This window comes from Hemitrygon akajei, chromosome 8, assembly GCF_048418815.1.
Source record: "Hemitrygon akajei chromosome 8, sHemAka1.3, whole genome shotgun sequence".
NCBI classification, from domain to species: Eukaryota; Metazoa; Chordata; class Chondrichthyes; order Myliobatiformes; family Dasyatidae; genus Hemitrygon; species Hemitrygon akajei.
The window spans coordinates 62,405,240-62,429,883 of NC_133131.1; the positions used below are offsets into that span (position 1 = coordinate 62,405,240).

The 24,644-nt window shown below is 47.6% G+C and overlaps 1 protein-coding gene across 3 annotated transcripts in view; it reads right to left on the reverse strand.

Annotated features, from left to right (window-relative positions):
• Positions 1–1,887: 1,887 nt before the first annotated feature.
• dcaf8 (DDB1 and CUL4 associated factor 8) overlaps positions 1,888–24,644 on the reverse strand; it is a 29,012-nt gene continuing 6,255 nt past the window's right edge. For all 3 annotated transcript variants that reach the window (XM_073053921.1, XM_073053920.1, XM_073053922.1), the window contains exons 2-13: positions 23,797–23,874; positions 17,886–18,604; positions 13,701–13,841; positions 13,270–13,364; positions 10,373–10,483; positions 10,081–10,153; positions 9,834–9,891; positions 8,185–8,292; positions 7,202–7,332; positions 6,395–6,514; positions 2,983–3,099; positions 1,888–2,899 (exon numbers count right to left, since the gene is read on the reverse strand). In XM_073053921.1, the coding sequence (XP_072910022.1) occupies positions 2,783–2,899; positions 2,983–3,099; positions 6,395–6,514; positions 7,202–7,332; positions 8,185–8,292; positions 9,834–9,891; positions 10,081–10,153; positions 10,373–10,483; positions 13,270–13,364; positions 13,701–13,841; positions 17,886–18,604; positions 23,797–23,845 (1,839 nt within the window). In that variant the 5' untranslated portion in view covers positions 23,846–23,874 and the 3' untranslated portion in view covers positions 1,888–2,782. The remainder of the gene's footprint in view (positions 2,900–2,982; positions 3,100–6,394; positions 6,515–7,201; positions 7,333–8,184; positions 8,293–9,833; positions 9,892–10,080; positions 10,154–10,372; positions 10,484–13,269; positions 13,365–13,700; positions 13,842–17,885; positions 18,605–23,796; positions 23,875–24,644) is intronic.

Genomic DNA, 24,644 nt, shown 5'->3' on the forward strand with positions numbered 1-24,644 from the left:
GTCTTACGTCGGTGGTCTGCAAACTATTGGAAAGGATTCTTAAGGATAGGATCTACGAGCATTTGGAGTACAGTCCACTCATGGATAGTCAACATGGCTTTGTGAAGGGAAGATCGTGCCTCAAGAGCCTGATAGTTTTTTGAAGAGGTAACAAAAGAAATTGATGAGGGTAGGGCAGTGGATATAGTCTACATGGACTTTAGCAAAACATTTGACAAGGTCCCTCACGAGAGACTCATCCAGAAAGTCATGAGGCATGGGATAAGTGGAACCTTGGCTGTTTGGATAAAAAATTGGCTTAAAGGAAGAAAGCAGAGGGTAGTTGTGGAAGGAAAGTATTCTGCCTGGAGTACGGTGACTAGTGGAGTGCCGCAGGGATCTGTCCTGGGACCCCTGCTATTTGTGATTTTTATAAATGACCTGGATGTAGAGGTGGAAGGATGGGTGAGTAAGTTTGCCAATGACACAAAGATTGGAGGAGTTGTGGATGGAGCTGTAGGTTGTCAAAGGTTACAAGAGGATATAGACAGGCTGCGGAGTTGGGCAGAAAAATGGCAGATGGAGTTCAATCCGGACAAGCGTGAGGTGATGCATTTTGGAAGGACAAACCAAAAGACTGAGTATAGGATTAATGGTCAGTTACTTAAGAGTGTGGATGAACAAAGGGACCTTGGGGTTCAAATCCATACATCCCTCAAGGTCGCTGCACAGGTTGATAGGGTAGTTAAGAAGGCCTATGGGATGCTAGGCTTCATTAATAGGGGGATTGAGTTCAAGAGTAGAAAGGTCATGTTGCAATTCTACAAATCTCTGGTGAGACTGCACATAGAGTATTGTGTTCAATTCTGGTCACCTCATTATAGGAAGGATGTAGAAGCTACGGAGAGGGTGCAGAGGAGATTTACCAGGATGTTGCCTGGATTGGAGAACAAGTCATATGAAGCAAGGTTAGCAGAGCTGGGACTTTTCTCTTTGGAGCATAGAAGAATGAGAGGGGACTTGATAGCGGTCTACAAGATTATGAGAGGCATAGATAGGGTGGATAGTCAGTACCTGTTTCCCAGGGCACCAATAGCAAACACAAGAGGGCATATGTACAAAATTAAGGGAGGGAAGTTTAGGGGAGACATCAGGGGTAAGTTGTTGTTTGTTTTTTTTTAAAAACACAATTAGTTGTGAGTGCCTGGAATGACTTGCCAGGAATGGTGGTGGAGGCCAAAACATTAGGGGTATTTAAGAACCTCTTGGACAGGCACATGGAAGAAAGAAAAATGGAGGGTTATGGGGTAGTGTGGGTTTAGTACTTTTTTTTGTAAGGATTATATGGGTCAGCACAACATGGAGGGCTGAAGAGCCTGTACTGTGCTGTAGTGTTCTATGGTTTTTTGAGTGGTGAATCTGTGGAATTCGTTGACACAGGCAGCTGTGAAGGCCAAGTCTTTATGTATATTTAAGAGAGGTTTTAAATATATATTTAAATAATCAATAATTGTTGATTATTCAGGGCATGAAGGGATACGGGGAGAAGGCATGAGATTCTGGCCAAGAGGAAAACTGGATCAACCATGATGAAATGGTGGAGCAGACTCGATGGGCCAAATGGCCTCATTCTGTTCCTCCATCTTATGGTCTGGGGTGACACTTATATATTGATAATAAAATTTTCTTTGAACTTTGAACAATGAGGGCATCTACCTCTCTGATAGGGAGTGTGCTATGTCCCTACCTCTCCAGCTTCACCGAGTGCCAAACAGCCTATTTCAAATGTGCACTCTTCCTCTCCTCTGCAAGTTCCCTCTCCTCAGCCCTCCGCCACCCAACAGTCTAGTCTCCCTCCAAACTGGCAAACCCCAGTGGAAGGGATCAACGAACACGCAGGAACACGGGTCACTCAATGCAGTTTTTAATTGCGGTCTAAATCCAAATCCATCAAAATCGAGAACGGGCAAAAACGCAGAAAGCAACAAGCTATACCTGTCACGGCATCTGTAAAGCATTTCAAATCCACCAGTCAATTGCAGTTCCTCCCCCCACCATCTCAAACTGCAGGCTCAACAGTGGGGACACCCTTCACCTCCAACGTGGCCTAATGGGGGAAGTGGGGTGTGGGGAAGAGGGGCAAGAAGAGGGCAGGATACTTACCCCACCTCCCAAACTTTTAAACAGACTCTCAACATAGAACTTTTATTTGTTTAAAATATTATTCCCCACCCTCCCACCCACCCAAAAATCGGCCAGTTTTGCAGGGACGGAGGAATCTGTAGATATACAAAACTTAGAAAGTTGTCAATCAGAAAAATACTGCGGCAATTTGCACAGGTCAGTACTGGAGTGAGTGCATGTGGGGGAACAGAGGGAAACAGACACAAAGACGCAGAGAGAGACAGACAGACAGACATACAGAGGGGGAGACACGTGTACACACACACACACAGAGACAGAGAGACAGACCGGAAAAACAGGAGAGCAGGGAGACAGATGCACAAGATGCAGGGACACATGCAGACTCGTGCCACCCCATTGTGAGAGAGAGAGAGAGAGAGAGAGAGAGAGAGGGACAGAAACAAGAGGAGTCTGGGTATGTTGATGCCATCCATGGGTCTGGTTGGTGTTCTCTCTCTTTCCATCACCCAATCAGCTTTGCCTCTATCTGCTCTCTCTCTCCGTCTGCGTGTCTCCCTGCTCCGGTCAAGCGGTGTGGCTGCCTATCCCCGCCCGGGCTGCCCCCCTCCCCCCATCAGTCTGAGCGGCGTGTGGGCGCCCCCGAACCACAGCTCCTTCCTCAGGAGGGCATACACTGCACCCGATCGGGGCCATCCTCTTCCTCTTCTGACGTCTCTGAGGAGCTTGACGTGTCGTCGGATTCATCCTCCGGTGCTGAGATGGGTTCCCGCCGACGCTGTTAGGATGGAGGCACGAGTTAGAGAGGCAGGTGACTTGCAGATGATAGTGACCCCAACCCTCCCACGGCCCTGAGCTCACCTGCCGGTGTCTCCGCTGACGCAGGTGATGCATGAGGAACCAGAGCATGTGACTGTCGAAGAGCTCGGTGTGACGCAGGCAGTCTTCGTCACGTTCACGCTTGTTTCGTTTGATGACCTACGGAAAGAGCAAGGAGGGAGGAGGAGCAGGAGAAGCGAGAAAGTTTTATCTGGCCAAATAATCAGAGGTGTAAGCAGGGTGGGGCCAGCATCAGAGCGGCAGGCTTCAGCAAGAACAGGCGGAGGTGCTAAATAAGTTTTGTCTATTACTAGATAGCTAGTGCAGTAAGAATGGATCCAGACTAACTGGGATGTTCTTTGTGTGAGCTCTGGTGGACTCCAGGCTCCCTGACAACCTCACCTGCAGCTCCCTGGAGACCGTGTCAGGGAACTGGAGCTGCATCTTGATGACCTTCAGCTCATCCAGGAGGATGAGGCGGTGGTAGACAGGAGCCACAGGACGATACCTGCGTGACTGTCGGGAGGGGGAAGGGAATAGTCAACCAATGCACAGAACCCCGGTGGCCAGTCCCCGCAATATCAAGTACACTGATTTGAGTGCTGTTGGCTTGGGTTGGGGGGGGGGGGGGGCACATCGGAAAAAATCTACTGGGGGGTGGGGGTGCAGGGTCAGGCACATCTCAGATCCAGTCTACAGGGGAAAGGTGAGCAGCAAAAGTCATGGCACATATTAATACCAACAACATAGGTAGGAAAAGGGAGAAGGTCCTGAAGAGAGAATTTAGGGAGTTAGGCAGAAAGCTGTGAAGACAGACCTCCAGGGTAGTAATCTCTCGAAAGGACAAGCAGCTAGACATAGAGGGAGGAGTGGTTCTGTTGGCAAAAAATTTAATCAAATCCTTAGAAAGAGGTGGTATGGGATTAGAAGATGTACAATCCTTGTGGGAATAGTAATGAAACTACAAGGATAAAAAGACCCTGATGGGAGTTACTGTGGCATGCAAAAGTTTGGGCACCCCTGGTCAAAATTTCTGTTACTGTGAATAGCTAAGCGAGTAAAAGATGACCTGATTTCCAAAAGGCATAAAGATGAAACATTTCTTTAATATCTTAAGATTACTTTTTTATTTCCATCTTTTACAGTTTCAAAATAACAAAAAAGGAAAAGGGCCCAAAGCAAAAGTTTGGGCACCCTGCATGGTCAGTACTTAGTAACACCCCCTTTGGCAAGTATCACAGCTTGTAAATGCTTTCTGTAGCCAGCTTTCCATTCTTTCAATTCTTGTTTGGGGGATTTTCGCTGATTCTTCCTTGCAAAAGGCTTCTAGTTCTATGAGATTCTTGGGCCGTCTTGCATGCGCTGCTCTTTTGAGGTCTATCCACAGATTTTCAATGATGTTTAAGGACTGTGAGGGCCACGGCAAAACCTTCAGCATGCGCCTCTTGAGGTAGTCCATCGTGGATTTTGAGGTGTGTTTAGGATCATTATCCTGTTGTAGAAGCCATCCTCTTTTCATCTTCAGCTTTTTTTTTTAATCTTTTTTTTTTTTTTTTTTTTTTTTTTTTTTTTTTTTTTTTTTACACAGACTGTTTGTTTGGAAGATGTTTGCTTCCAGAATTTGCTGGTATTTAATTGAATTCATTCTTCCCTCTACCAGTGAAATGTTCCCCGTGCCACTGGCTGCAACACAAGCCCAAAGCATGATCAATCCACCCCTGTGCTTTTCAGTTGGAGAGGTGTTCTTTTCATGAAATTCTGCACCCTTTTTTCTCCAAACATAGCTCTGCTCATTGCAGCCAAAAAGTTCTATATTAACTTCATCAGTCCACAGGACTTGTTTCCAAAATGCATCAGACTTGTTTAGATGTTCCTTTGCAAATTTCTGACACTTGAATTTTGTGGTGAGGATGCAGGAAAGGTTTTCTTCTGATGGATCTTCCATGAAGGTCATATTTGTGCAGGTGTTGCTGCACAGTAGAACAGTGCACCACCACTCCAGAGTCTGCTAAATCTTCCTGAAGGTCTTTTGCATTCAAACAGGGGTTTTGATTTGCCTTTCTAGCAATCCTACGAGCAGTTCTCTCAGAAAGTTTTTTTGGTCTTCCAGACCTCAACTTGACCTCCACCGTTCCTGTTAACTGCCATTTCTTAATTACATTACGAATTGAGGAAATGGCTACCTGAAAACGCTTTGCTATCTTCTTATAGCCTTCTCCTGCTTTGTGGGCATCATTTATTTTAATCTTCAGAGTGCTAGGCAGCTGCTTAGAGGAGCCCATGGCTGCTGATTGTTGGGACAAGGTTTGAGTCAAGGTATTTATAAGGCTTTGAAATTTGCATCACCTGGCCGTTCCTAACAATGACTGTGAACAAGCCATAGCCCGAACAAGCTAATTAATATCTGAGATCTTGGTAAAAGTTATCTGAGAACTCAAATCTCTTGGGGTGCCCAGACTGGTGCTCCTTTCCTGTTTTTCAATCCAAAATTGTACAAAACAAAAATAATACACTAATCTTGCTAAAAATGTTGAAAATAATGTTTCATCTTTAACTTTATGAATTTTGGAGATCAGTTCATCTTCTACTCACTTTAACTATTCACAGTAACAGAAATTTTGACCGGGGCGCCCAAATTTTTGCGTGCCACTGTATATATAGGACTCTGAACAGTAGCCAGGACTACAAATTACAGCGGGAGATAGAAAAGATGTGAAAAGAGCAATGTTATGATAGTGGTGGGGGATTTCAATATGCAGACAGATTGGGTAATGACAGAACTGACTTGAAGGGCTGAATGTCTTTATTCTGTTTTTATTTCTTATAAGCCTTTGGAGCCCTGCTGCCCACGTCAGCACCCAAGTGCTCACCACTCCATCATCTCAACCTCAGGGCATTCACAATCCCTCTGGGAATGTCGTCCACAAATTCCCACCTCACCTGATCTCGACACAGGGTGTCCAGCCTGTGTCTCCAGTTCTCCCCAATGGGCAACTGTACAGATGTGACCTGGATCAGGGTTGGTGGGGGTGATGTGGACAGAATCCTGGGAGAGCAATGGTCTGCCCAGCCCTGACTGTAGGAGGTGATGTTTTCCAATCACTCCGGTGAGGAGTGAGTGCAGCCACTGGACCCCAGCTCATGGAACAGCAGCTTAGATTTGAAACCCTCACTGGCCAGTTCAAACCTTCATCCACTGCTGATGACTGGCAGAAAGATGAAGAGAGGTGCAGGGATCACAGAGAAAGGGTTAAGTATAACAGCCAGAGGGGGGGTTAGAGACAGGGGCAAGTATAACAGCCAGAGGGGATTACAGAGACAGGAGGTTACTAGACAGGGAGGGTTGTCAGGGCCGGAGTTAGATTCTGGGAGCTGGAGGAGGTGGGTGTTGTGAACAGCGAGCTGAAGGAAGGAATGTGGGTTCTGCGAGGGGGAAGAGTCGACAGGTTCTCACCTCCGAAAGTCCCGTCAAACCGTTGCCTGACTCTGAGGTGGGGGCCCAGATCTTCACATCGTGGTCGAGTCCACTGGTAGCCAGCACGGGGAGATGGGGGTGGGGTTCCAAACAGTTCACCTGCCCAGGGGAGAGAGAGAAAACATCAGCTTGAGGTTCCAGCATCCCAAAGCTGAGCAGTGTGAGCTGAGCACCTCCCATGACAAACTCACCCCCCACAAAGGGGAGGGGAAGGGAGGGGTGGGTTTGTCATGACCCCCACCCCCAAGGAGAATTGTTGGTCAGGTCTGAACGGGATGGGAGGGCAGGGGTGTCCAACTTCCGAGGGGAAGATGCTTCTTGTCTACGTGTGAATCTCAGTCAACCAGTTCGACACTCTGCAGTGCCCCAGACATCTGGGGGCTGACAAGTTTCACACAGCCGAATCCCAGTGAGGGACCGCAGACCCCAAGATCTGGAGCGAGCATGTCAGCTGGAGGAAGTCATCGACCGTGGCAAGCTGATGTGCGGAACACAGCAACCTCCGGTTTAACCCGCGCCTAATCACAGGGCAATTTACAATGACCGATTAACCTACTAACCGGTATGTCTTTGTACAGTGGGAGGAAACCGGAGCACCCGGAGGAAGCCCATGTGGTCATAATGGCGAGAATATACTAACTCCTTACAGACAGCGCTGGCATTGAACAGTGCCTCGCCAACTGCTACGCCACGCTTGATTCACAGGAGAAGGTCCTGCCCAGGGTATCTGCCTCCCCATTTTCGAGCATACACAGACACTCAGTGTCTCCTGCCTCCTGTACTCACCACTCCCCCCTTGTCTCCCTCCATAAACTGCACGATGCGACACGACAGCTTCTCCCACAGGAAGATGTGGCCACAGTCACTGCCACTCACCACAAACTCGCTCTTCGGCCCGTAGAAGTTCACACCTTTCACTGGGTGGGCAGAGGCACAAACATGGTTAAGTCAGGACAGTGGGGTGGTAGGTGTGTGCTAGCCCTGCTCCGCCCTGCCCCCTTGGCCACTGGCAAGTCCATCACCTTCATCCTGTGGCTCCCTCGCTCTCATCAGCTCCGTCGATGGGAGTGGGCTCCACCTGCAGCTTCCCCGATTCCCTCCTCCTCCAATCTGCACCCAGGACTTGTACAACATACAGCACAGCCCCTTCAGCCCATCATAGTGTGCTGACCTTCTCCCACACAGCCCTCCATTTTTCTCTCATCCATTTGCCTAGCTAATGTCCTTAAACTATCAACCCTGGCAGCGCATTCCATACACCCAGAGTAACCTACATCTCCAACATACTTCCCTCCAACCACCTAAAAATTATGCTATTTCTTGGGAAAAGCCCCCGGCTGTCCACTCAATCTCTGCCTCATCATTTTGTGCAACCTGTCAAGTCACTTCTCAGCCTCCTTCACCAAAGAGAAATCCCTGAGCTTGCTCAAACTGTCCTCATGCTCTCTAATCCAGGGAGCATCCTGGGAATTCTCTCCTGCACCTTCTCTAAAGCTTCCACATCCTTCCACATCACATGAGGTGACCAGAAATGGCCTCGGACTGTGCTGGTCATTGACACATTTCACTGTATGCTTTGATGTATGACAAATAACAGCAGCAACAGATTCTGACAATATCTGTCTGAGCTGAAACATTACCTTGAATCCTACCTCATTGTTGACAGGTGCATCCAACCCAATCACCTGAGTTATAAGATATGTTGCAGGCTGAGACAGACAGACAGAGAGAGAGAGAATACAGGAGGGAGGGATGGAACGGCTGCTTACCTGTGGCATTATTCCGGTGACCTTTATAGCGCTTGACGTAATCAGCTCCATCGCTGTGAAATGAATTGAAGAGGTAGATGTCCTCATCGTTGTAACTTGCTAACAAGTCTGTGGAAGGCAGAAAGACCAATTCATTGAATGAAAACAGTTTAACACCAAGAAGTGACCCGCCTGTCAGACCTTCCGGACTCTCTGCTACGCACACCTGTTCTCAGTATAGCTGTGATGCTCGTGAGCAACAGAGATTTACAGAAGGATGCAGAGGTCCTTGACAAACTTGGTCCCAGGCAGCTGCTATATTACCAACAAGTTGCTTCTAGGACTACAGGTCTGCCAGCACATCGAGTTGTCCAACCAGGAACACTGCTGACTGGCACATTCCAGTCTGCAGGAGAACGTGCTGAAGCTCAGTGTGGCCAATGCAAAGGCCCTGTTGGGTAAGGGTTGCAGTCTAAAGTCCATCAGCCAGTGGACACGGAGGGGTTAAATCCTGGGCAAAAGCTTCTCAAAGATGGCCCACTATACAGAGAAGGTGCAAAGACCGTTATTGCTAACAGTGTGCAAGCTGAATACTCCGCGAACACTAAGGGAGCCATGCACTTCTTTTGTTAAGATCTTGGATATATTTTATGCATTTTATTTTTTAATATATAGTGGATTCCAATTAATTGAGCCATTGGTTAACTGAGACAGCTGTTTATTTTGGACAACTCTTAACTAATCGACAAAATAGCCGGGATTCCCTTTGTTTATTTGGGACACTATGCTGCTTAATTAAGACAGGAGACTGTTAATGAACAGTTTCTAACTAGCATCAGTCACGTACACTTGAGTGGCCATTAGACACTACACCAAGCTTAGAGTGAACAGTTTTTAAATAGCATCAATTATGTGCGCTTGTGTTCAAAATGCAGCGATTTTTGTCACTGTTAGTTGGCAAAAAATAAGCAGCAAGACAATTCAGAACTGTTTTGCTCACTGCAGTTTCAAGCATCCCAGGCTTGGAGATGTCAGAAATGGCCAGGAGTGAAAATGAAAGCATTTCACTACTTCAACAAATTAGTAACCTCAACGAATTAAGGTATCATCAATAATTTTGCATGTTACAACAAAAATGAAGATTTGGAGGATGCAATCGTCAAAAGGATTATATGATGGCAGTCCATTATCTACACTAGGATGTGTGCTGACTTTGTTTATTTACAATCAGTCAATCTAACGAACATGGCAGTGTACACTGGATGAATTCTTCCATCCATGACTACTGGGAACTAACAGTTTTAAAGCGTGGTAGTTGGATTTTCAGCATTCTAATTTGTTCTGTATTTCATTTGAATAATTTGTTGGTCAGTTAAATGGTAGCTGTCTTTTTTTTAAAATACCTTTTTAACTATTTTCATGAAACTTCAGCTAACTGGAGCAGTCGCTTAATTGGGCCAAAAAGTACTGGTCCCGACGTGTCCCAGTTAATCGTGATCCACCGTATATTTGAAAGTAAGAGAGACTTTGTCACTTCCTGCCATTAGAAGCTTCCACCCCGAATTTGGCTCTTATCGGATATCACCTCCCTACCTGCCCTTGCCCCCAGTCCCATACTTCTCCATTGGAAGCCCCTTCCCCATGCCCTCCACCACCACCTGCCTGCTCACCTGAGCCATCGTGGCTGTAGACCAGACAGGTGATGTTGGCTTTCGAGTCGCTGTTAACCTGAGGACAAGAAGGGAAGTGTTGGAACCGTGGAACAAGTGGAAACAGGGCAAAGGAGGAACGACAGAGAGCATACACCCTCCCTCAACCACAAACCCTGCACGCAGGTAGTACCCAGGAACACAACTATTCATGCATGCACACCACTCGGAAAGGCAGAGTCAGAGCACAGAGACAGCAGATCATTACCAGGTGGTGGGGGCAGAATTTTTTCAGGACACCATTGTTCTCGTTCAGGTTAATTTTGCGCTGATCGTAGATCCTGCAATAGGAACAGACATGTGAGTAAGAGGGCAAGCACACCAAGTCGGTCGATGTGGGGTGGTGTGCAAGCAAACGAGAGGGCACGTGGGGAGAGGAGGAGGTTTTAACGGTTGAGCAGTCGGCTTCTGAGATTGCACAGACTTGGACTCCAGCTGACACCACAGCCACCTGGTTGCTCTCCGCCCCTCCCACCCTCCATCAATCGCCAAGGCCCCACCTGAGGAACTGGTCCCGGCCTCCCACTGCGAACTGATGCGTGTTGGAAGGGTTAACGTAGATGGTGTACAGGCCCACCTTCTTGTCTTTCTCCTTGGTCACAACCAGTTTGCTGGAGGGAGGGAGACACAAGACAAAAGAGCAGAATTAAGCTATTTGGTACAAAGTCTGCTCCACCCTGCCATCCTGGTTCTCCCCACCCCATTCTCCTGCCTTCTCCCCAGAATCTCTGACACCTTTGCTTTAAATATACTCAATGACTTGGCCTGCACAGCTGTCTGTGGCAATAAATTCCAAGATTCATCACCCACTGGCTAAAGAAATTCTTCCTTAACCCCGTTCTAAAGGGATGCTCTCTATTCTAAGACTGTGCCCTCTACTAGAATTCCCCACTATAGGAAGCATCCTCCCAACATTGACTCTAGGCTATTTGAATATTCAACAGGTTTCAATAAGATCCCCCCTTATTGTTCCAAGCTCCAGCAACACCTGCATGGTTAAACTGCCTACAAGAATTCCCACAGATCACCTTTCCCCGAAGCATGGACCCCACTCTCCATCCCTCCCACAGCGCTACACTCCTCCCCACAGCAGCCCATCAGAAACTTAGACCCAGCCCTCAACCCCAGGAATTCACAACATTCTCTCGCCCAGCAACAAGTAACAGGTACTTATTACCCCCCTTCCTGGTTACCCAGTTTACTCTGGATACTGATAATCGATATACGTTAGTCTTATACACAGTGAGTCTGAATTCAGTGGTGGGCAAGTTATTGGAGAAGATCCTGAGAGGCTGGATTTATGAGCATTTGGAGAGGCATAATATGATTAGGAATAGTCAGCATGGCTTTGACAAGGGCAGGTTGTGCCTTATGAGCCTGACTTCATTCTTTGAGGATGTAACAAAACACATTGATGAAGGCAGAGCAGTGGATTTCAGCAAGGCATTTGATAAGGTTCCCCATGCAAGGCTCATTCAGAAAGTAAGGAGGCATGGGATCCAAGGAGACCTTGTTTTATGGAACCAGAACTGGCTTGCCCACAGAAGGCAAAGGGTGGTTGTAGATGGTTAGTATTCCGCATGGAAGTCGGTCACCAGCGGAGTGCCTCAGGGATCTGTTCTGGGACCTTTCGCTTTGTGATTTTTATAAACAATCTGAATGAGGAAGTTGAAGGGTGGGTTAGTAAGTTTGCTGATGACACAAAAATTGGGAGTGTTGTGGATAGTCTGCAGGGTTGTCAGACATTACAGTGAGACATCGATAGGATGCAAAACTGGACTGAGAAGTGGCAGTTGGAGTTCAACCCAGATAAGTGTGAAGTGGTTTATTTTGGTAGGTCAAATTTGAAAACAGAAAAAAATATTAATGGTAAGCCTCTTGGCAGTGTGGAGGATCAAAGGGATCTTGGGCTCCATGTCCATAGGACACTCAAAGCTATTAATGGTGTCGTTAAAAAGGCGTATGGTGTGTTGGCATTCATCAAATGTGGGATTGAGTTCAAGAGCCGTGAGGTAATGTTACAGCTATTTAAGATCTTAGCTAGACCCCACTTGGAGTACTGTGTTCAGTTCTGATCACCTCACTGCAGGAAGGATGAGGATACTATAGAGAGTGTGCAGAGGAGATTTACAAGAATGTTGCCTGGATTGGGGGGGTATGCCTTATGAGAATAGGTTGAGTAAACTCGGCCTTTTCTCCTTGGAGCAATGGAGGATGAGAGGTGACCTGATTGAGGTGTACAAGATGAGAGGCACTGATCATGTGGATAGTTAGAGGCTTTTTCCCCAGGGCTGAAATGGCTAGCATAAGACGACACAGGTTTAAGGTGTTGGAGAGTAGGTACAGAGGAGATGTCAGGGGTAAGTTTTTTTTACTCAGAGTAGTGAGTGTGTGGAATGGGGTGCCAGCAACAGTGGTGGAGGTGGATATGATAGGGTCTTTTAAGAGACTCCTGGATAGGTATGTGGAACTTAGAAAAATAGAGGGCTATGGGCTACCCAAGGTAATTTCTTAGGTAAGGACATGTTTGGCACAGCTTTGTGGGCTGACGTGCCTGTATTGTGCTGTAGGTTTTCTATGTTTCTAAAAAAAGTGAGGTGGTGTCCAAGGGTTCAATGTCCATTTCGGAATCAGATGGCAGAGGGGAAGAAGCTGTTCCTGAATTGCTGAGTGTGCGCCTTCAGGCTTCTGTACCTCCTACCTGATGGTAACAGTGAGAAAAGGGCATGCCCTGGGTGCTGGAGGTCCTTAATAATGGACGCTGCCTTTCTGAGACACCACTTCTTGAAGATGTCCTGGGTACTTTGTAGGCTAGTGCCCAAGATGGAGCCAACTAGATTTACAATCCTCTGCAGCGGCCCCCCAATACAGCCTGTCAGAATGTTCTCCACAGTATATTATTTTTGTATTTTTCTTCCCTCAGGCTGTGAGACCCTGCCTCCACCGAGGTCTCATCACTAGGACAGCGAGCTGTTTACTGATTACCTGTGCCACACACTACATGTGATTTTGGTAGCACAGTAGTGTAGTGGTCAGCAGAGCGACTTACAGTACCGGTGACCCCGGTTCAATTCCCGCCACTGCCCCGGAGTTTATATGTTCTTCCCCGACCACATGTGTTTCTTCCGAGTGCTGCAGTTTCCTCCCAGTTGGTAAGTTAATTGGTCATTGTAAATTACCCTGTGGTTAGGCTAGGGTCAAATCTAGGGACTGTGGCTCAAAGGGCCCATTCACAGCTGTACCTCAATAAATATATTTTGAATTATATTTCGTAACATTTTGTTTTATGTACTGTGTGTGATAAATGTTTTGTGAGTGCACTGTGGTCCACAAGAATGTTCTTTCATGACAATAAACCTGATGGAGACCCTGCCCACCCTCTCTGCCCAGCACTCACGAAGCTGGACGCTCCTGGCGCAGGTCGATGGTGAAGACCACGGCGTCCTCTCCTGCCGACAGGAAAGTGCAGGGTGAGTCGGGCTCCAGCGCCAACTGCGGGCACAAGAAAAGCAACTGATGACGGGCTCCTCACCCACCCTCACACCCCCTCCTCATGTCCCCACTGCCCACCCGGCCTCTCCACAACCCTCCCACTCCCTGTGTGTCCCCCTTCCGCCCAGCCTCCTCACGTCCCCTCCCCCCCACTCCCTGCATCTCCCTCCTCCCACCCGGCCTCCCCACACCCCGCCCACTCCCTGCATCCCTCCTCCTGCCCAGTCTCCCCATGTCCCCCCCACTCCCTGCGTCCCCCCCTCCCACCCAGCTACTTCTGAACCTTACAATATATGAGCAGAGAGAGCTGGGAGGAAGAGCAGAGGGATCACTGACCTTGTGCGCAGAGCCCTTGTGCTGGGCCACTCGCTTGGTGGACTTGCAGCACTCGGTAGCCGAGAGCTCAGCAACACGGATCTGCCCGTCTCGGGCACACATGGCCAACGTGGAATCCCCACTGTTCGGCAGGAACTTGGCCTGGAGAGAGACAGAACCAGAGCAACTCTGGAATTAGGCAGCACAGACAGCACACCACACAACCCCCTGCCCCACAGCTTCCAAAAGGACCAAAACCTGAAACTTCTATGGATTCATAGTGGAGACTGGTTGCACCACGATCTGGTATGGAAATACGAGAATGGAAAAGTGGTGGATGCAGCCCAGCCTGCCCCATCCCTGAGCACTGTAACAAGAAAGCAGCATCCATCATCAAGGAGCCCCATCATCCAGGCCATGCTCTCTTCCTGCTACTGCCATCGAGGAGTGAGCATGCTCCCACACTGGCAGGTTCAGGAACAGTCCTTTGGTGTTAAGCTCCCATCTATGACCTTTCAGACATGACTCAGTGACACCCACAATGTCCTACAGACCGATCACTAATGCAGCCCTGCATTCTTCGCCCTTTTGAATTTTGCCTCTGTGATACAATTTAACTCTCAGCCCTGTCTGCATTTGTACCCAATCCGGACTTGTCCTTCCGTACATTTATGTTACACCCTTCATCTGCTTGTAAACCTGCTGGCTCATCCTCAGCTCTATCATCCTGGTTCCCAACCCCCTGCCATATTAAACCACTCCCAAAAGATCTAGTAAACCTGCCCTCAAGAATATTGGTTCCCCTTGGATTCATGTGCAGTCCAACCTTTTTTGTACAGGTCCCACCTGCCCCAGAAGAGGTCCCAATTATCCAGAAATCTGAATCCCTGCCCCCACTCCAAATCTTCAGCCGCACATTTATCTACTCCTCATTCTATTCCTATCCTCACTGTCACGTGGCACAGGCAGCAATCCTGAGATTACTACTTTTAAGGTGCTGCTTCTCAGCTTCCTCCTTAACTCCCTGCATTCTTTTTTCAGAACCTCGTCCCTTTTTCTTCCTATGTCATTGGCACCAATATGTACCACGACTTCTGGCTGCTCACCCTCCCTTTTCAGGATATTGTGGATGCATCCAGAATTCCAACCAATTTATCAGGCAACATTTTCCTTTGAGGAAACCATGCTGACAGGCCTATTTTATCATGTGCCTCCAAGTACCCTAAGAGCTTATCCTTAATAATTGACCCCAACATCTTTCCAACCACTGAGTTCATACTAACTGGCCCCTAGTTTCCTTTCTTCTGCCTCTCTCCCTTCTTGAAGAGTGGAGTGACATTTGCAATTTTCCAGTCTTCAGGACTGATGCCTCCACAATCTCTAAAAACAACTCTTTCAGAGTGCTGGGGTATATAACATCTGGTCCAGATGACTTGTGCACCTTCAGAGCTTTCAGTTTCCCAAGAACCTTCATGATCCCAACACCTGGAACTTCCACCATACTGCTGGTGTCTTCCACAGTGAAGACTGATGCAAAATATTTATTCAGCCTGTCCGCCATTTCGTTATCCCGTTACTATCTCTCCAGCATCATTTTCCAGCAGTCTGATATCCCTCAACTCTTATTTTTAAAAAAACTTTATGTACCTGAAGAAGCTTTTGGTATGCTCTTTAATACTATTAGCTAGCTTACTTTCATATTCCATCTTCACCTTCTTAATGTCTTTTTTAAGTTTACTTCTATTGGTTTTTCAAAGCTTCCCAATCCTCTAACTTCCCACTAGTCTCATATGCCCTCTCATCGGCCTTTATGTTTTGCTCTGACTTCTCTTGGTAGCCATGGTTGTGTCATCTTTCCTTTAGAATACTTCTTCCTCTTTGGGATCCTGTGCTTTCTGAATTGCTTCCAGAAATTCCAGCTATTGCTGCTCAGCTGTCATCCCAGAATCAATTCTGGCCAACTCCTCTTTCATGCCTCTGTAATTCCCTTTACTCTACTCTAATACTGATACATCTGAATTTAGCTTCTCATTCTCAATTTCAGGGTGAATTCAATCATATTATGATAATTTTCCCCTAAAGGTTCTTTGACCTTAAGCTCTCTAATCAATTCTGGTTCATTACACAGCATCCAATTCAGAACAGCTGATCCTCTAGTGGGCTCAACCATGAGCTGCTCTAAATAGCCATCTCATAGGCACTCTAGAAATTCCCCCTCCTGGAATCCAACACTAACCGATTTTCCCAATCTACCTGCTTATTCAAGTCCTACGTGACTATTGCACCATAGCGCTTTTGGCATGCATTTTCTGTCTCCCGTTGTAATTTGTAGACCACATCCTTACTACTGTATACAACTCTCATCAGAGTCTTTTTACCCTTGCAGCTCCTTAGCCCCATTCACAATGATTCCTACCGACCCTATGTCACCTCTTTCCAATGATTTCATTTTTTACCAACAGAGCAATGCTGCCCCCTCTGCCTTCCTGCCTGTATCCTTCGACATTAAGCTCCCAGCTATAATCTTTCAGCCATGATTCAGTGATGCCTACAACATCATACTTGCCAATCCACAACTGTGCTACAAGTTCAGCAACCTTATTCCGTATACTGCATGCATTCGGATACAACACCTTTTAGTCCTGTATTCACTCTTCGATTTTGTTGCACCATGCTCCCAATTTTGACTTCCAACTTTGTCTGAGGTCTTACCAACATCTGCCTCCACAACCTCTCCACTAACTGTCCTAGCACTCTGGTTCCCACCCCTGTTCAACTCCAGTTTAAACCCCACCGTGCAGCATTAACAAACCTTCCCAATAGGATATTAGTCCCCTTCCAGTTAATGTGCAAACCATCCCTTCTGTACAGTCCCACCTTCCCTGGAAGAAAGCCCAATGATCCTAAAAACTTATGGCCTCCCTCCTACACTAATTCCTTAGCTACGTATTAAACTGTACAATCTTCCTATTTCTGGCCTCATTGGCACATGGCACAGGTAGCAATCCTGAGATCACAACCCTGGAGGTCCAGCCCTCAACTTCAAGTCAAGTCACTTTTTGTTGTCATTTTGACCATGACCACTGGTACAGTATCCAGTAAAAAGACAACGTTTTTCAGGACCATGGTGCTACATGATGCTACTTATGTGCTGATGCACATGGTGCTACTTAGCACCCAACTCCCTATGGAGAACCTTGTCACTTGTCCTACCCATGTCATTGGTACCTACATGGACTCTGGCTGTTCACCCTCCCACTTAAGAATGCTGAGGACTCGATCCGAGATACCCTGACCCTGGCACCCAGGAGGCAATGTACCATCAGAGAATCTCCTTCTCATCCACAGATCCTCCTGTCCGTTTCCCTAACTAACAAATCCCTTATCACCACAGCTCGCCTCTCCTCCCCCACCTTCCTGTCTGAGTCACAGAGACCTGATCACTGGGAGTCTCCTGTTAGCTCATTTCCCCACCCCACCAACAGTATCCAAAATGATATGCCTGTTGTTATGGGCCAAACACTGGCAAATGGGAGTGGTGTGGACAGATAACACTCCGATCAAAGCTTCAGCTTTACACTCTATGGCACGCCAGAGCGTCGAGGAGTCTGAGGGGAAGGTGGGACGGAGGACACATGCACAGCTGACATTGACAGGAAGGACCAGAGGTTTCCATGTGTGGGACTCTACGAAAGCTGGTGTAAAGACAACATCGACTGCGCCCTGTGACACGCGCAGACACTAACACCCCTCTGTTGTGTGAAATCCAATTCACAGGTTGTGACTGGGGGCAGAAAACACCAGTAAGTTAACTACTGACAAGACGAGACAGACACTAAACATTCAGTAAACAATTCAAGTTACACTCAGTTACAAATACTTAACTAAATTGAGCGCTCGAAGTGGCAGGACAATTTAGGCAGTAAGTATTCAGTAATCCCTTTCAATTACAGACAGTAACAAATACTCATCTGCAGTGTACGTCCTGGCCCTCCTCACCCCCACTGTTCACTGTTTCCACAGCCCGACCCACGGTGACCCGAGAGCAAGAGGCCACACATAGGTTTAAGCTCTGTTGGTGCCATGATGCTATCAGCTAAATGGCAGCCAGTGGAAGCACTGCAATGCTCCCACCCCCAGATAGCACAGTTGAGCAGCTTTCGATGAACCGACACTTACTGCAACACCCTTCCAAGCCACCCTCACCTGAAAGACGTTGCTCTTGTGGCCGCTTTCGAATTCGAGGACGGGCTTGCGACGAGCCCAGTCCCAGATGACCACCTTGAGGTCGTCGCTGCCGCTGGCCAGCCAGGTGCCACGGCGGTTGAAGTGCAGGGTGTTGACACAGCCCGTGTGGCGCTCTAGGCCGTGCTGCAGGCGCAGGCGCTCCACGAAGGCCCGGGCGCCGCAGGCCCGGTACATGAAGGCTCGGGGGTCACGGCCGATGGCTCGCCCACCCAGGGCAGGGGCTGGGCACCAGGTGGGCCGAGGCAGGGCTTCCACCTCTGAGTTGACCCAGCGCTCCAGGGCTGCCTCCTCCTCGGAGGAGTCTTGTTCCCGCTCGGCTTCGCTGCTCGCTCCCCGTTTGGGGCCACGCCGTCGCAGGTGGCCAGGCAGGTCCACCCGCCCCTCCTGCATCTTGCTCTCATCCTCCTCCTCCTCGTCCCCCTCCTCTTCCTCAATCGAGTAGTTGCCGGTGTCTCCCAAGGACTCAGTGTCATGCTCATCAGAACTGTCATGGCGGGCTTCCCGCCGGCTGCCGTCTCCAGTCCCCTCCCGACTGCCTCGTCCCTCGTCCTCCTCCTCTGCTTCCATCAGCTGCTCCTCCCCAGTGAGGCTGAGGCTCAGGTCCGACGCCTCCACCTCGATGCCCGAAGAGTTCTCCCGATTCTCCTCTGTGTCTCCTGGGCTGCTGCACAGGCTGCCTGCAAGTGGGGAAGGGGGTTGTGGTGGAAGAGAGAAAAAAGTGATGTTTAGTGGTACATGTCCTGGGGAATGTTGTTTCGTTTGGCTGTATATATGTACAGTCAGATGATAATAAATGTGAACTTGAAATAAGTCAGCTTTTCATAGCAAAGGTGAGGGGGGGAAGAAAGAGAGATCGGGGTGAATATTATTTCACATTTTTTGTGATTTCAACTACCTGAAAGCTTGACCATTTCTCATTTGACAAGATCTGTCTGAGCTGAGGTGGGGGAGGAGTGTCTCCAGATTTTTCAGCATTCACCACTGTGATGCATTTGGGTTTCCAGAAGGCATTTACCATTTAAAATGACACAGAGGTAACGCCAGAGGATTGGAGAGTGGCAAATGTTATCTCCTTGTTCAAGAAAAAGAGTGGGACTGTGGAAGCTTTAGAGGGGGTGCAGAGGAGATTTAGCAGAGTGCTGCTTGGATTGACAGCCTGTCTTTGAGGACAGATTGAGTGAGCTTGATCCTTTCTCTTTGGAATAAAGGAAAATGAGAGGTGACTTGACAGAGGTGTATAAGATGAATAGAGACATAACATAGATCAAGTGACAGCAAGACTTTTTCCCAGGGCAGCAAGAGCATGATTTTAAGGTGGTTGGAGAAGTATTGGGTAGGGGGAGGGGAAGAGGGACATCAGAGGCAAGTTCTTTAACACAAGGAGTGGTGAGGGCATGGACGAGCCAGTCAGTGGAAGAGATATCTGCCTTAGATCACCACATGAATGACAAAGTTGGAGAGCTGTGTAAGAGGGAAGGGCTAGATTAATCAGCTCTAGAAAATTCGGTCTATAAAGAAAGGCCATACCTTCCCTGTTAGCTTAAATCAGACTGGAGAGCCAAACACATATACATACAAAACAGACCCGAGAAAAGCAGATGTGGAGTGAGTGGGTGGATCACTCTGCTGGGGGGGGGGGTAGAAGCAGATGTGGGGGGTAGAAGCAGATGTGGGATGGGGGTGGTAGAAGCAAATGTGGGGGGTGGGGTAGCAGACGCGGGGAGGGGGTGGGGTAGCAGACGTGGGGAGGGGGTGTGCACTAGACAGGTAGATGGACGGATGATAAATGGACGGCTTCATAGGAGGGAAAGGTGAAATTAGTCTTGGAGTAGGTTAAAGGTCAGCACAACATTTTGAGCTGACGGGCCCATATTCTGCTGTGTTCTAATCACTATCCCTCTGTATCAACGCCATGGTGGCGACTGTCTGTTGTTTCCGATGATGACAGGAAACCTGTGCAGGGGAGTAAGTGGAAAAGCCATTGCACTGGGACAGTTCCACTCTCTTGCCTCAAGTCTGGGTACAAGTAGTCGCCACAACGGGTGTCGTCCTGTGCTCATCACAACCTGCTCTCTCCATGGAGTGGCGCAGAATCTACCTTTGTGGCTGTTGGATCTCACTGCAGATCACAGCCGCCCAGCTGAGTTAACCAGGGAGGAATTTCTGAGGGACAAGATCGACCATCACTTGGATAGTCATGGCTCGGTCAGGAATAGTCAGCATTGTTTTAGTGGGAGATCATGTCTGACAAATCAACAAGACCTAAGTTAGTATCATCAGCAAACTTGCTAATTGTGCCATGTACAATCACATCCAAATCAGTTACATAAATGAATAACAGAGGTCCAAACACAGATCCCTGAACACCGTACAAGTCACGGACCTCCAGAATCAACCTTCATCCTCTGCTTCCACTCCAGCTCTCGCCAGCTCCTCCTGAATCCCTTCCGATATAATCTTCCAGATGGACACCCACCTATTCCAAGGCTGTACCCTTTGGTCCTAGACTCACCCACTCTAGGAAACATCCTCTCCATGTCCACTTTACCGAGCCCTTTGAATATTTGATAGGTTTTCTTTTAATATGGACCTTATCAGAGGCCTCACTGAGGTCATTATAGACATCCACTGTCCTATTTGTCTTGTTGATAGTAAGGGAGGTCACAATCAACTACAAAGAGATCTTGATCATCCAGGGAGATGAGCTGAGGAATGGCAAATTAATTTCAATGTAGCTAGGTGCAACACCAATTATGTTGGACAGTTAGACTATGACTTATAAAGTGAATGGCAGAGCAGTGATGAGTGCTGTGGAAAAAACAGACAGACCTGGGGGCTTGAAATGCACTGTTCACTGAAAGGGGTTGAGAGAGGTGACAGAGTGGTAAGGTAATGTTTCATCATTTAGCAGCATGGACATGATGTTGCAGTTTTATAAGTCACCATTCAAACCAGACTTAAAGAGTACTGTGTACAGTTTTAGTCAGCTTGTTACAGGGAAGACATGGTCAAGCTGGAGGGGGTTACAATGGATATTGCCTGGACTTGCTGGCCTGAGTTACAAGGAGAGGGTGGCCATGCAGAATTTTTGCTTCCCAGAGCACAGGAGAATGAGGGATATCCTCAAAACAATTCATAAAGTTCTGACGGATATGGTGGATGTTCATCGTTTTTTCTCCCAGGGTTGGGGAGCGCAGAACTAGAGAGCAAAGATACAAGATAAAAGGGTTGAAATTTAAAAGAGACCCAAGAGGCAGAGGGTAGAGAGTACCTGGAATGAGGTACCACTGCAACATATAAGAGGCATTTGGACAGGTACTTGGGGGGAGACTGGGGATTATCAGCAACTAAGACCATCAGGGAGGACGCTGTTTCTGCACTGTTTTACTCTACAAGTTTGGAATTCTACAGGGAGAGTAGGTGATTCACAGGGCAAGTTGGCCATTAGTACAAAGGAAGGAGAGTTAGCAGTAGGGAAGTCTTGTTACAAATGCACAGATCATGGGCGAGACCTTTCCTGGAACTCTCACTCCAGTTTTACACAGAACATTACAGTACAGGCCCTTCAGCCCACAATCTTGTGCTAACCTTATAACCTACTCAAGTGCAAGTTCAAGTTTATTGTACATGATTGTACATATTTACAACCAAACAAAACATTCTTCTGGACCACAATGCACCCACAAAGCATATAATTACACACAGCACAAAAACATCACAAATAGGTTAATAATTCAAAATGCATGTAGTGCACAGCACAGGAAAACAGAAAACAGTGCAGCCAGCAGCTGATTGTCCTGGTGACAAGACCTCAGTGGTGACAGGGTATTCATTAGTCTCACAGTCTGAGAAAGCAGCTGTGGGTCATATAACCATTCCCTCCTACTCAGACCATTTTTCTTTCATCCATGTGTCTATCATGGACTCCCTGGAGTCTCTTAAATGTCTCTAATGTATCTGCCTCCACCACCACGTATGGCAGGGTCATTTAGCACCCTGTAAAAAAAAAATCCCCTTATACTTTTCTTCAAAACACCTTAAATTGATGCTCCCATGTACTTCTGCCTATCCACTCTGTCGAGGCTTCTAATCATCTTGTATCTCTATCCAGTCACTGCTCAGGCCTCTTCAGTCCAAAAAGAAAAGGCGTAGCTCACTCAGCCTCTCCTCACAAGACGAGGCAGCGTCCTGCTAAATCTCTACACCCTCTCTAATCCAGGCAGCGCCCTGGTAAATCTCCTCGACACCTTCTCTAATCCAGGCAGCGTCCTGGAAAATCTCCTCGACACCCTCTCTAATCCAGGCAGCGTCCTGCTAAATCTCCTCTGCACCCTCTCTAATCCAGGCAGAGTCCTGCTAAATCTCCTCTGCACCCTCTCTAATCCAGGCAGCGTCCTGCTAACTCCTTTGCACCCTCTCTAATCCAGGCAGCATTCTGCTAACTCTCCTCTGTACCCTCTCTAATCCAGGCAGCTTCCTGGTAAATCTCTTCGACACCCTCCCTAATCCAGGCAGCGTCCTGCTAAATCTCCTCTGCACCCTCTCTAATCCAGGCAGCATGCTGATGGATCACCAATACACCCTCTTTAAAGTTTCTATAACTTTCCTGCAATGAATATTTTAACTTTTTTTTTTAAATATACAGAGACAGGGTTAATTCCCGAGCAAAGGTGGGAGTTTAGAATGACAAGTAGCAATCTTAATTATCCACACACGAAATGCCAGAGAAACTCAGCAGGTCAGGCAACACCTTTGGAAATGAATAGAGAGTCAACATTTCAGGCCAAGACCCTTCATCAGGACTGAGGAGGAAGGGGGAAGATGTCAGAATAAAAAGGTGGGGGGAGGGGAAGGAGGATAGCTAGAAGGTGACAGGTGAAGTCAGGTGGGAAGGAACGGTAAAGGGCTGGAGAAGAAATGACGAAAGGGTAAATGTTTCTTTTAGTGGGGAATCGAAACTAGGAAACACCAAACTGGAATAAGAGGCTGCCCACTTAAGATAGAGTTTAGAAGATAATCTTTGAAGTTTAGCTGTAGGAGCGCATGAGGACAGCTTGGAACCTGAGGAATATGGGGCAGAGATCCAAGTTCAAAGTGTGTATGTGTTACCATATATTACCTTGAGATTCACTTTCTTGCAGGTGTTTACATATGGAAAATAAAGAAACATTATTTATTTTAATTTAGAGATACGACATGGAACAGGCCCTTCCAGCCCAACAAAGCAGGTCATCCCGCAGCCCACCTATTTAACCCAAGCTTAATCACAGGACAATTTACAATGACCAATTAACCTACTAACCGGTACGTCTGTGGACTGTGAAAGGAAACCCATGCGTTTCCAGCGGTGAATGTACAAACTCCTAACAGAACTGAACTCCAAACTGTAATAGTGTTGTGCCATGGTGCCTTCTAAAATACAATAGCATTTACTAAAATCGCTATCTAAGCACAATAAGGCTGACACAGAACCATAGTGCAAAAAAAAAATCAAACTGGGAACTTGAGTTGTAAAGTCCTGGAAAATGAGTGTGTAGGCCGTGAAAAGAAGTTATCCACAGTGGCTCAGGAACCCAATGGTTTCTGAACTGGTGGTGTGGGACCCGGCTCCCGTCCCACATAGAGTGGGCTGGATGGGGAGTCCTTGATGATGGGTGCTGCTCAGATCAGCCCTCACACAGAGGGGGCAGAAAGTGAGAAGAGTGCATGGCAGGGCTCTGATTCCTGTCTTGGATGTTAGTGTTTTATTTGAGAAAACTAGGATCCAGTTAAACCATTAACCATTCTCGCAGTGAGGCCTGTCAGCTCAGACGGAACCTCAGCATGATGTAACGAGCAAGGCTGAAAAGCAGTAGACTTCGCCACCTACCACTGTTGAGGTCTGACTTTACATCTAGCTCTTCGTTCTTGTCTGCCATGTTGACTGATGCCTCAAACTGGGCAGATCCTGAGGACAAGAAATGAGAGGGATGAAGTCAACATAGCAAACCATACATGCCCCCCAGGAACGGGAACACCGCTCGCCCTGCCTGGGAATGGGAACGGGAACACCACTCACTGTCCCTGGGAACAGGAATGGAAAAGCCACTCTCCCTCCCTGGGAACGCCACTCTCCCCTTCACCAGAACCCATGGCAAGAGGTCATTTGGCACCATGTCCAAGATGATGGTTGCTCCTACATTCAGCAACCCATCACCTGACACCACCAATCTCAACTTGGAAATCCCTAAAAGTATTCAGATTCTGCCCAAACACCACCTTCTCAAACCCTGTCCATAATCAGCACCCTCAGTCCCTAACAAACAGCCATAAAGACAGAAGAATCCAGCCCACTGAGTCTGCTCTACCATTCGATCGTTTCCCTCTCAACTCCATTCTCCTGCCTTTGCCCAGTAACCTTTGACAAACCCTTATAGTCTCGAACCTATCAACCATTTGGCAGAGATGGACAGATTCTTGATTAGTCAGGGCGTCAGAGGTTCTGAGAAGGCAGGAAAACGAGATTGAGAAGGATAATAAATCATAATGATCAAATGGCAGAGCAGACTTGATGGGCCAAATGGCCTAATTTTACTCCGATGTCTTATGCTCTTAATCACATGCAGCCTCTGACAACCAAGCCTAGCTCCTAGCCTTCATGAGTGGCTCAGCTACTAGGACCCTTTTCTACCAACAGGAAAAGGAGCAAAAGCAGGTTACTGGTATCTTAAAACCAGA